At 37.1% G+C, this 13495-nt stretch overlaps 1 protein-coding gene across 1 annotated transcript in view; it reads left to right on the top strand.

Moving 5' to 3' along the window:
* The first annotated feature begins 232 nt into the window (after window positions 1-232).
* The window catches only part of LOC126213219 (uncharacterized), an 89631-nt gene continuing 76368 nt past the window's right edge, over window positions 233-13495 (top strand). Inside the window, exons 1-3 of the mRNA XM_049940861.1 lie at window positions 233-354; window positions 2446-2527; window positions 4824-4886. Of these exons, the coding sequence (XP_049796818.1) occupies window positions 326-354; window positions 2446-2527; window positions 4824-4886 (174 nt within the window). The 5' untranslated portion in view covers window positions 233-325. The remainder of the gene's footprint in view (window positions 355-2445; window positions 2528-4823; window positions 4887-13495) is intronic.

Genomic DNA, 13495 nt, shown 5'->3' with positions numbered 1-13495 from the left:
TCTATTCACAGTAACAAGTGTTTCTTCACAAATGTATTGTAACTTGCCACTGGTTCATGATTTTTATCCCTACTTGCGCTTATGTTAGAATCATTTTTAGAAACATCGTTGTCTTCTGATATTACACAAACTCTGGTAGGCAAAAAGAAAAAAAAAATCAAATATTTCGTCAATCACGTAGGAAAGGGATGCATAACGAACGTGCTGCCGACGCATCTTTATCGCCGATTGGAGCGCTAGTGTCGCTCCACCTGTCAAACGGTGACAACTTTAACAGCAGTGGGTGTCGCGACTGTTAATGTTAGACTGTGTGTCATACTAACAAATGTACACCGTGGAGATAAATAAGCAGAGGTAACAGTAAACTTGTTTCATTCGATCACATTTTTATTATTCTTGTAACTGCATGGGTAACACGAAGCATTTTACATGTTTTTTGTGATGATGCTCTGTCAATAGTTTCAATATTGTATTAATTTAATGGCTTTTGCGGCATATTTGAAATTTACTTTGTTGTGTATACAAACGGCCATGATTAAATTATCGTTGGTGGATTTGTTTATGGTCTGGGCTTGCGTGCGAATTTGGTGTGTACTTGTTTTAGGTTATGTTTTTCAATGCAAACAGCTTGTTTTCCATGAGCTTGTAATTTTTCTCAATAGACAGAGATCAATAATTTTTCCACCAGTATTTCGGAGCGCGCTAAGTACTCTACGTATACTGTTCATCAATTACGAAAAGTACATGTGCCGTTTGTAGCCTGTAGCGTCTTGTGAAGTACATGTTTTTTTGTCCCATCCGATAAAATCTCTACATGTATACTCTGTAACTTTGTAAAAGAGACGATTTGTATTTTCGACGTTTTTTCAATAGTTTCTACTTATTGTGATCTCCAGTGAAAGTGCTAGTCATTTATAATTGCTGTGGCTAGTCATTTATAATTTTTGAGGGAAGGACGACCGAAGACAGCCAGGTGCTCACTTTCACTATTTCGTTATCTTAATCAGTATCACTGTTGTTATGTAATATTTGTTGTGAAGGAACGACGAGGAATAAGAATAGCGTTTGCTATGATGTAATGTAATGCTCCTCCCGATAATAGCGTAAGTAACTTGATAGTATTCGTCAGTCCTTTAGTGCACATAGTTACTACCTCTTTTCAGGAATTGGGTACCGGTATCTGCAGATAAAAGATGTTGGATGTATTAATTTGTTGTGGGTATTTAGAATCATTTTAGTATCCTGTTATTTGATCTGCTGCATAGACCTGGAAATCTTACATTAACAACAGTTTGTGTTAACATGCGTATATGAAAGTGGTTTAGTATAAGGGTAATGCTGCAGTGTTTCAAATAGATGTAGAAAGAAATTAGCTGGTGTGGAAAAAGCTACTACGTAAGTGCAATTCTCACTGACAAAGAACATTACACATAATCAGACTGTAACAGAACATTCACCATGGGTCTGCAGTTTAGAGGGAGGAGAGCCAGTAAATATGTTTAGCAATAGAAAGTTAACCAATATTAAAAATAGACGACATTTAAAAAAAATTTCGACAGTTCATATAAAATACAGTATGTGTGATTTTCTTTAGTGGATAGATAAAAAAAAATCAGCATGGCATTATTTGCTCTACTGTGGGTATTCAGTAATGCCTTGTACAAGGAAAGCCTTAAAGGAGCAACTGTGTCAAAAACACACATTAAACAAATGACAAAATGATGGTTTGTAGGCTGCTGAACTCCTCTTATAGTTAGGTTTTAATTTTGTACACATCAAGATGATACTGAGTAACTGCAGACTAATGTCAGAGTTTAGAGATTAAGTACTGAAAGTGCCACATACATGATTAAGACGCGCAAATTCCATTTTACATTGATGAGAACAGGATTATAACACATTTGGATAATCATTTGCATTGGGGTATTCCCAAACTAAATCCCAAAAATGGAAGGCTTTATTTCAATTTATCTTTCTTCAAATTTAAAATTGTGGTTGATGTAAGTTACTGATTTTCTGTAGAAAATATCCTTTCCATTCATTAGTTGCTTTGATCGCTCATAATGCTGTATGCCTAGTTAGAGTTCCTCTGGGAAAAAGCAAGACACCTCTCAAATAATGCTCACAGTAGTAGAGTATACCTTAAACCAATGACAGACACAAACAGTATCAGTCAGTCTAGCATTTTTCTGTTGGATGGATTTTGCAAAACATGATTTTCAATCATTTTGAGATTATATGTTATGACACTTCATTATGAGAGAATTGTAAATCAGTTCTTGACATTAGACTCTTTTCTTCACCTAGTTTTAATTTATTTATAGTTTAGTGGTTCATCTGCTGCACCCAGTAATGGACTGAAAATACTGCCTTTCAGCTGTATCTCACATTAACAATGGAAATTGAATGTGACTTTTATTATCTGGTTCCTTGTCTTTCCTACAGCCTGACTGCAGTAATGGACCACGAAAAAACTATTTGGATAAAAGAGGAAACAAGTGAGATATCAAGTTCACCAGGCTCCATTGTAAGTAGTTTCTTAGTATTTTTTTACTGTTGTTTCATTAATTTCAGTGTGCAGTATGTTGTGTGAATAAACAGAATTCATGCCATTTTGCTAAAAGTATAAGGAATTAAGTACAATAAAATCTCCAGTGAGTTTTTAAGTTTACACTCAACATTTACAGCACTATGCATAGATTATAATGTGTGTTAAAATTCACAAATGATGCAGGGAAGGGTTTTAATTTAATTTTTGTAAATTTAGACAAATTTGTAATGCACTGCTTGTTGGCAGTTATAATATATTTATATAAAATTGAACTATTATGATAAAAATAGTCATTGGCTGGATGTCATTTCCAATGAGCACAATATTTCAACAAGTGACCACATTGCCATCACCCGGTGCACTAACTTACTGTGCACTTACTAGTGATCAGTATGAGCTATGAGTGTAATTTTTTAAAAGTGTATCATAGGTTACATAGATGGCACCTTGGATCTTGTGTTTGTATGTTCCTGTTGTAGACTGTGGTTGTCTGTTTTGTTTATGTCACTACTTGAGTGGTGTCATAGATTGTCTTTTTGCCATACCTGTATAGGTCTAGTGGAGATGATGATCTCTTGAGGAAAGCAATGATTTGCATTGAGTGCTATACTATACATGTTGTGGTTATAGAGTTGCAGCATAGCCTAAGGCCTAGGTTAAGTAGGAAGATGACAGTCTAATTGTGGTTTGGGAAAGCCAATGAAGTTTTTATAACAATCTTTTTCCATAGCTACATTTATGCCATTGATGAAAATCCTTGCTTTCCTACCGTAGTCCAGTATTTACAGGTTTTCAATACATCTGAAGGTGTTAATCACACTCAAACTCCTGATAGTTATTCAGTTTTCATTTTTCTGATATTTGCAAGTGGTTAGTGAAGTTATCTGTTGCTAATTTCTTAAGGCTTGTATTTCTGCTGTGTTAATGACGTAATCGGTCTACCAGTGCTCAGTCAAGTTCTCATAGTTACCTTGAAAGAAGTTTGAAGAGACATTTACTGTGAACACTGGTTTAAGAAGTTAGTTTCATATAATATTTTTTTTTTTGCATTAGCACTTGTCTCTGAATATGTAAACCAAGTGTCAATAAGACTCATGGCAGAAAATTGTGATTTGTCTCTTTAGTTCACATTAATTAATTTTTAGAACACTGTGTACATGCACCCTGATATATTCCAGTGTGTATATATGTGATGGGAGCAAAGTTATGGCAAAACTAAGAGGTTGTATATTCAGTATTGATCTGGTTTTTTTTTTTTTCTTTTTAATTACTTCTTCTATATACATCACTTCATGATGGAATGATATTTGTAAAATTGCAAGGATGTTACAGAAATATTAAGGAATTTTTGTTGTAAATAATGTAACTTAAAGTTTGACCCAAACTTTTTGTCGCACTGTAAAATATTTGTTGCTTCCTTTGCATCCCTCATCTTGAATGTTTCTGCAGAATTGGTAATGATACAAATGCAAGAACATGCTCCATAGATTGGATTTGCAAAAATTGTGTTGGCAGATTATATGTGTTTGTTGACAGCATAGCAGACAGTCTGCATTGAGTGAAGCTAGACTTCACATTTATTGTAAGCCTGGCTTAAGAACAACAGTACAGAGATGTGTGTTGTTCAGCTTTCAACCTTTTCACCTTGATTATATTTCACTTCTCTTCATTATATTTAACCTCTCTTCACTGATGTGAAATTCGAGGATTATCTCGCACGTTTTTATTCTTTAAATGGTATTGTGTCTGCTGTAGGTAGTGAATCATGAGCAAGTTAAAAAATTTGTGATGCAATAAAACCTACAATTTCTGTGATGATGATCTTTTGCCACTCCTATTTGGAGTAACTACAGAAACCAATATACACATGACATTTATCTTTTACACTACTTCCATTGTATAAGAGTGTTTTTCAATAACTCAGTGCTGTATGAAAAAGCTGTGGGTGTTTCATCACTCAGTAAGAATTTATTTTTAGAATAGTTCTGTAGTGAGTAATATCTAGAAAATAATGTTGTCATTCACATAATTTTATTTTCTCTCTAACTGAAATAAAACAAATCAGTTTTGCATCAACCAGAATTACTGTCGCACAAAAGAACATACACTGAGAACTGACAATAAAATGATAGTTGTTGCTAAATTATGTGGTGTTAATTATTCATGAAAAGTACTTTAATTGTGGCATAGAAGTTGTGGAAGTTGCTAACAGTGTGTGGAGATCATGACTTTTTAAATGTACTCATTTTGCTTTGTGTTACTCTCACCACAGGTCCAGGTATACCCCTCTAGTGTGAAAATAAAGGAAGAACCACAGGAGACTGGGAATAAAGAGGTAATTCTAGAATTTTTTGACTGAGTGGAATTAATCACTGATTTGTTATTTCACAGTTGTGGGGAATGTAAATGAAGAGGTAAGCAATATAGCTGAGCATTATTGTCAAGGTTTGTTCAGATATGCTAGTAATTATGACTGACTCACAATATCATAATTTGCCCACTATTGTCAAATATGGCACAAAAGCCTAAATATAGTATTTTTTAGGCATTGCTCTATATGGGTTGAAGTATTGTCTTTGTACAGGAACAATAGTTTTAATATCTACATTAGTAGAGTTATTATCTTGTACAAGGACATGGTAAAAAGTAATGCCTCCACATTTTTTACGCATAAATTGTTAAAGCTTTTCAAATAAAACAAGCTTTGTTAATTTTTTACGTCTTTATTCTTCAAGTTGACGTATTTATTTCTCAACGTAGTCTCACACACAATGAACACATTTGTCTTGCTGAGAGACCAGTTCATTGATACTGACACTGACTTTGTTGACAGAGCCACAACCTCACCTCTGCTTTCACTGCTTCAGTCACTATCTAATGGAAGTCCTCGAAGGTATTCTTTAGATTTGGAAACAGATGAAAATTGGATGGGGCCAAGTCAGAAGTATATGGAGGATAATTGATGACAGTGAACCTAAGCTGTCGGATTGTTGCAGACATTGCAACCCCCATGTCTTGCCTGGCATTGTCATGCTGAAGGACAGGGTGGTGCATGTATGGGCAGACTCTTTGAATTTGAAACTTGATCACAGTACGCTGCTCCTCACGCACCAACATAGTTAAGCTACACATGTTCATGTTACATGCTACAATCCAGAGCCCTCTAGCAGCAGATGGTTCCAATTTGGGTCAGCAGAGCGAAAAAGCCTGTGCACATTACTCAGTCGAGTAATATACGTGACATGTAGTATCTCGACCGATACTGCAAACAGAATTAAAAAGTTGGAGGCATTACTTTTTAGCACACTCTTGTATATACAAACAAAAATAAGAACTACACGTGATTGTGTTGATGTCTAAATAAAATGATGCATGATAGTTGCTGCAATGCCCTGGACCTGAACAGTGATTTCCTACGTATTTGACCAGTTGCCTTGACGAGTAAACTATCCACAGATACTTCTTTGACTGAATCAGTTGTTATTCTCATGGGAGGTTTGATTAGTGGGCAGAGCAAGAATGAGAATTCATCATATACTGTGAAAATGATGACAAAGTACGATTCAAGATATGAATGCTTTTGCTTGAAAATACTCCATTATGTCCGGAAACCCAAAGTGAATCTTGACCCTTCTCAACACTCTTATCATTCACATCACCATCTGAATCAGTATGATACTATATAATACCCACTTTTACAACAATGTGGCAGTTTTCATATTTTACACCAAAGTATTATCTACCATTAAAATTACAGCGCCACTGTAGGCTTCTTTTCTTTGTCCCCTTTTCTACATTTTAATAAACCCTTGCAATGTCATGTGCTTCAATTTATTTCATTATCCTTGTTATCAAGGTATTTACTTAAATTGCGGAGCAATTCTGTTTGTCTTCATTAAATTTACTTTATTCTTTTTTTCATTTCTGTGTTTTCCTTCATTAAATATTTTTACTCTTTTTTTTTTTTTTCATTTCTACATTTATCATTTCCTCCAATAGGAAAACTTAAAGAAAGATGGACAGATGGAGCAAACTCCATCCTCCAGAATATGAGTTCTTAACAACTGCAATGCCTCATTCAGTTGCTCCCTAAAGCCAATGTTATTTGGATCATACACAGTTTACACTATAGTGCATTTAAAAGCAGTTGCAACTTTTGACGTTTGGCTCACTGTGTGCCATTGCCTAGGTAGCACCAATGGTTAGCTGTTCAGCTGGTAAAGTGCCCATGGTGCCACACCATGGGTAAACAGTACCATGTGGTGTCACGCATCAGAGGCACATACATTCATTTCCTCTCATTGTAAATTGATACTTTCTGGCAGTGAAGTGTTTTACAGCTGTCAGGTATTGTAAACAAGTGTTCCGTGCTGCCGTTGCATTAATAATAACATTGCAGCATGTCTGAACATGAGATTCACAGTAAAAGTGATCACCCAAGAACTCGTTCACCAGCTGTGAAGTGTTCTGCTGCAAAATTTTCCTCCAAATTCGACAATAGTAATGGACAATGCACAATACCATTTAGTTGGGATGGATAAAGTCCCATCAATACAGCAGAGGAAAGCAGCTATTTTTCTCAGTGTACAAAGAAATATTCGATTGGATAAAGTTGAACCCATCTTGTGTAAGGTGGAGTTAATGGAACTTTCAGTACTGTACCAGCCAGAAACTCCATGCTAACAGGTCAGTGAACTGGCTAATGTTTGGACATTGTTTAATCAGGCTTTCTCCATATTATGCTCATTTAAATCCGGCTGGGAATATATGGTCGTAGGTGAAAAGTAATGTGGCAAAAAAAAAACAAGAAATTTATACTCAGTGATGTTGAAATGTTGACAAGAGAAGTCACTGCAAATGTTATATCGGACTGGTCTCACGTTATCGGGCATATCAAGAATGTAGTTGAGGAGAGCTGGATTCATGGACCGTGACGAGTTTTGAGAAATATGGTACTTCTCTTGTTGCTGTGTTAACATCTGCTTCTTTTGCCTAAACACAGTATAGTTTACAGATACACATCTCACTAACATTGTAAGGCAATTGAAATGGTAACAGAATCCTAAAACGGTGTGTTATTAACCAAGCAACTGAGGGCGAGACATATCAGTAGTTATGAGAAAGCCAGTTCTCAGTATAAAAGTAAATGTGCAGCTTCTTCACTTATGTCAGTATATATGGCAATTTCAGATATTAACCATATGGTAAAATACTCTCCTCTTTGCATGCTATCATTTCCCAAGCGTGTTTTAATATCTCGGACCATTTATGACTGACTTGATTTAATTCTTTTGGCCCCTATGGGGGCATAGGGCATCCAGGAGAACTCGCCATCTGTCTTTGTATTTGGCCATTTGCCTCAATTTTGCCCAGGTTTTGCCAACTCTTTTTGCTTCCCCTTCCATTGTCCTCTTCCATGTGCCCTTAGTTCTTCCTCTCTTCCTTGTTCCCTGGGGATTCCATTCCAATGCTTTTTTCTCGATGGTTCCATCTCAAGGTGTGCCCAACCAACACCACTTTCTCGCATCTGGTCTTCTATAGGTATTTGGTTTGTTATTCGCCAGAGCTCCTCATTACATATTTTTTCTGGCCACCAGATATTCATGATGTGTCAGAGACATCTATTTATGAAGTTCTGTAATTTGGATGTTATCTTTTTATCCATTTTCCTTCTTTCACTGGCATACACAAGGACAGCCTTCTCATTTGTATTAAAAATACGGATTTTTGTTTTGTACGTGATATTTCTGTTTTTCTGTATTGGATACAATTTATGCCTTTTTAATGCGGTTTTTCATGTCATCTCCAGCTCCACCATATTCCATCACTATACAATCAAGATACAGGAATGAGTTGAGTCTCCACCCACTGCTCATCTATTAACAGTGGCACCTCCGATGTTCCCTGAATTTACTATCATTTCCTTTGTTTTGCCTGTATTTATCTTGAGGCCAGCAGTCTCTGCTTCTTCTTTCAGCAAGTTTAATGTAGCTTGCATATCCGTCAGCTAGGCTAGTGATACTGTGTTGTCTGCAAAATCCAAATTCTCTAGACATTCATGGATCTCCCACTGGATTTCTCGTCTCCTGCCTGCTGTGACTCTTCACATAACTGAGTCTAGAACAAGTAGAAAAAGTGTTGGTGATACAATGCAACTCTGCCGGACTCCAGTTATTACTTTCATGGGCTCTGTCACATTTCCCTTGTGGAGTATGCAATGTTTGTGACCATCATATAGATATTTTATGATGTTTAAGATCTTCTGTGGTATCCCATACTTCTGCAACACCTGCCAGAGCACTTTGTTTCATGCAATCGAAGGCCTTCTGAAAATCAATGAATACCAGGTACATGTTTGCTTGGAATTCTTCGCTTTGCTTTAAAATTATCCTAAGAGTGTTAATAAGATCAATACAACTGTGTTGTGCCCTAAAACTGGCCTGTTATTTACGCAGTCACTTTTCAAGAGACTCTTTAATTCTGTTTAAAATAATTCTGGTGATGATGTTACTGGCACTGACAACAATGTAATACCATGCCAGTTGCTACAGTCTGACAAATTTTCCTTTCTTGGGAGCTTTATGACCAAACCATTTTTCCACTCCTTTGGAGATTTCTCTTCAAGCCAAATATGCTTCATCAAGGGATAGAGCATCTTAACAGTACGTTCAATATCAGCTTTTAAGAGCTGTGGTGCTATGTTGTCTAGGCCTGGAGCCTTTGTATTCTTTATGGTTTTCAAAGCAACCCTAATTTTGTCCATTTTGGGACACTGCAAATTTATATCTTGATCTTCTTCGACTTACTCTGGAACATCTCTTACCTGTTCATCATGGTTGTCTTCAAAATTTAACAGTTCCTTGAAGTGCTCCTCCCATCTCTGTAGCTGTGCCTGTTGAGTGGTAGGCATCACCCCATCCTTGTTCTTAACTGGGCCTTCATATCTGAAGTTCTTCATTGACAACCATTTGGTTGTATTGTAGAACCCTTTAATATTTCCTTGTCTTGATGCCTCTTCTGCTAATTTTGGTTGCTCATCTTTCCATTTCCTTTTATCTCTCTGTGTATTCTTTATGCGCTTCACTCTTCTGCACTCTTGTCATACAAAGATTTAACTTAAGTTTTAGTTCTTTCCGGTGGCTGATCTCATCTGATGTAGCATTGGAGGTCCGTTCCTTCCATAGATTTGCCTTACATCCTATGATTTTTTCTATCACATCTAAATAACTGTCTTTGATTTTTTTTCCCCAACATGTTTCAATTCCCTTTTCCATAAAGTTTTCTTCAGAGAGGATCTGGAATCTGTTTTGTAGTTCAAGAGCAAATGTTTCTTTGATCTGTTGGTCTTTTAGCCTTGCTAGATCTGTTTTCTTGCTCCTGTGACTGATCTTGGTTCTGTTTGCCTCTCTTTTTCAGTCTGAATTCTGCCAAAACTAGGTGGTGGTCACTTCCAACGTCCGCTCCTCTTCTGTTTCTGACATCTAACGGAGAGTGTTGGAACTTGCAGCTTATGACTATGTGGTCTATTTGATTTTCGGTAACATGGTCTGAAGAAGATCACGTTTTCTTATGGCAGTTACGATGTGGAAACAATGTGCCTCCAATGACTAGGTCATGTTCAGTGCATGTGTCTATCAGCAGTTCACCATTTACATTCCTTATCCCAGTACCGTACACACCCATGATATGTTCAAGCCCTTCATTTTCTGAACCAACTTTTGTGTTCAAGTCACCCATTAAAATTTTTAGGCCCCTAGAATTTGTTTGTCTAAGGGCTCCGTTAAGCTCTGTATAAAATGCATCTTTTAATTCTCCTTTAGCTATTTTATTAGGTGTCTAGCATTGAATTACAGTGACATATCACACATTTGTTTTAAAGCATGTGGTTATTATCCATTCTGAGACTGGTTTCCACTCCAGTAAGCTCTTCTTGCTGCTTTTAGATAGTAAGAGCCCTACACCATTCCTACACATCACGTCGTCACCTGTCTGACCTGCGTACAGCAGAAGTCCACCAATTTGTGTTTGTAACTCCCCAGATTCTGGCCACCTTATTTCACTTAGTCCCAATATATCTAGTCAGTAGTTCTCCATCTGGTTTTCAACCTCTCTTAGCCTCCCTGCCTCTCTCAACATCCTTACATTCCAAAGACCAATACGGGTTTTCCTTTTCAGCCAAAGGTCATATCCTTAAGATCCATCCAGCTGTTTCTCCTGTTAGTTTCTGTGATGCGTGTTTTTTGTTGGTGTGGGTTATCAGCCCACAGCACCTGAGTGTCCAGGTGGGGCTGCCACCTCATGGCCTGGACACCTGCCAAGGTTTTATTTCAGGACATTACCCCCTAGATAGCTTGTCTTCAGCACAACTAAAGAATGCTGTCCATGTCTTTGCAGTAAGGCCTATGTGCATCAATGTTGTCATGGTTTCCAAGGATCTTCTGCTGTCCACATTAGGGGGCTGTGCCTGCTGCCACACAATCACAGGGAGGAAAAGGAAAGAAAGGGAGAGTATAGGATGGGCCATGATAGAATAGGTCAGGACACTAGGCGGGACGTTGTGAGACACACTTCATCTGGATTCTCTATGGAGATCTGTCCAGCTTGGTAGGCCCTGCTTGTAGTTACACTACTGCTGGTATAGCCCTCCACTTCATTGGATCTCACAAACCTCTCGCCCACATGGATGGTGTTTCATTAAGGTGGTGTCTCCTGAGGGGGAGACCATTTATGAGATATAAGGGATTTATGAATATTTCATTCTGGCATTTTTACTGGCATGTGCGTTGGTGATGGAGACCTTTACTAACATTCCATTTACTTGACATTGGAGATAAATAGCAATTTCTCAGAGGTTCAAAGAATAATTCAATATGTTATCTAAATTTCATATGCAGCATAATATGACCTAACACAAATCAAATGCAAATTCATAGTGACCCCCTATGTTTGTTTGCAAACTTTAAGAATTTCTTGCAGTAATTTAACTTATACTGAAATATCACAATAACTATGACCTTTCTTGAAATGATAGGGAATTAATCAGAAAGTTGACAAATGAAGCTATAAGATGTGCGAGAAAGATTACAGATCAACCAGATGTGCAGCTGACAGGTTATTTGCCAAGCAGGCCTGACATTACCTTTGCCTGCTGATATCATCCATGCTAGCAACTATGCACCCCTCCACTCGATCCATACTGAATTGTCAAAAGTCACAACTAATTTTAAATGCACTATAAACAACTTCTTCTTTTGTGCATTGAGTATTAGGCCTTCACTCTTCCCCGGCTTCGTCAACCTACTGGGCTATAATCTCTGATGTTGTAATATTGTCTGCCACTGTTCATTGTGTCAAGATATCGACTCAGTTTTCCTCTTTGTCATCAATTTTGTTTTGTGTGTTAAACATTTTAAATTCTGTCATAATGTCTTCTCTCATACAGCCATTTGTGGGTGTAAAGAATTCCATTGCACTGCCTGGATCTTACTGCCTTGTCATTTGTAAGTGACTAATGACTCGCCTCCACGGGGTAATGTGGAGATGGTCATCATTTTCTAAAACTTCCTTCATGTTATTTTCTCTGTCTTTTTTTCTGAAGTACCTGTTTGCTTTTACGTGTAGTTTCCAAATTTTGTTACTTTCTTACCTGTATCTTTGTCATGTTTGTATGTGATATCACATTTCAGATAGTTAAAATAGCTGACCTGTTGTACTGCTGTATTGCTCAGCACTGTTTTTAGATTTAAAGAGGTCCCATCCTATAATAATCATACTTTACTTTTGTTCTCACCTTGGTAATGGCTAAGGAACCAACCCTGACAGAGAACTGGCAGGTCTGAAGCCCATAAGCTGACAGCTACACCATCAGACTCAAACTGCATGGCACTTGTGATGTGATCAGAACATTTTCACACAGCAAGTGTTCCATGCAAGGCTTGAAATTCTGCCAGTTATATTGTACAGGATGTATTCACTCTGGGAAAACTGGGAAATCCTGGAATTTTTTCATCTGGGGAAACCTAGGAATTTTTTAGGACTATGGAAATATTTCATTGTTTTAGTTCTCAGTTAAAATTTTGTAATTAAGGCTGGTAAGAACTGATGCTCTAACAAAGGATTTTACAGCATCCTGCTGCAGCAGAATAATACTGTAGCAATAAAACATAAACAAGAGGATAAAACCAAAATAAAACATTGCAAAGGAAATGTGCCATTTACAACAACAACAACACAAACACAGTGTACACACAAGTGTCTGCCAACAGCAAAATGCGTCAAAAGCTTCAGGATGAAGACTATGCAACATAACAAACAGCTTCCAATCAGTGTGACTGTTAGGTTCGCGTGAGTGGTTGCAAGTGGGCTCATGCACATGCTCAGTTTATTCATGTAGGAGCAGTACCTTTTCCTGCTTCTAGCTACTTGAAAAGTTTTTCTGGCACACCGAAGCTGCCAGGGTGATTTTACTGTTTCTTCTTCATTTACAGCTCTCACATTAAATGGAAACAAAATGAATTTCTTTGGTCAGGAGCTATGAAATGAATTACAATGCATTCACATAATAATGGAAGTCTAAAATATCATATTGATTTTAGTTTCCTCATTTTATTTTATTTCAGCATTTTGGCAGTCAAATATTAATCACCTTGCAGAACAGTGAAGTTGTTTTTGTTGGTTTGCTAAAGAAATTTTGGCTTTTATTGATCCTTTCCACAGAGGCAGTCAATTTATTTGAAACTAAATGTTTCATTCCACAGTGTTGGCTACTTTCAGCTGTTCACTGTAATTAAAGAGCATTTTTTCATCTTCTTGACAAAGTAAACTGATAACAGGAACCAAAGTCTAGACCATAGCAAAAGTTGTCTTAAGCATATATAAACAGTCCAGGGAGCAATCCAAATCATGAAGTGTAATGCATGCAAGTTAAGAAACCTAGAACCTTTG

The sequence above is a fragment of the Schistocerca nitens genome, chromosome 11 (genome assembly GCF_023898315.1).
Source record: "Schistocerca nitens isolate TAMUIC-IGC-003100 chromosome 11, iqSchNite1.1, whole genome shotgun sequence".
Taxonomy (NCBI): Eukaryota; Metazoa; Arthropoda; class Insecta; order Orthoptera; family Acrididae; genus Schistocerca; species Schistocerca nitens.
The sequence above is the reverse complement of the archived record's forward strand: the minus strand, read 5'-3'. Positions and strand labels throughout refer to the sequence as shown.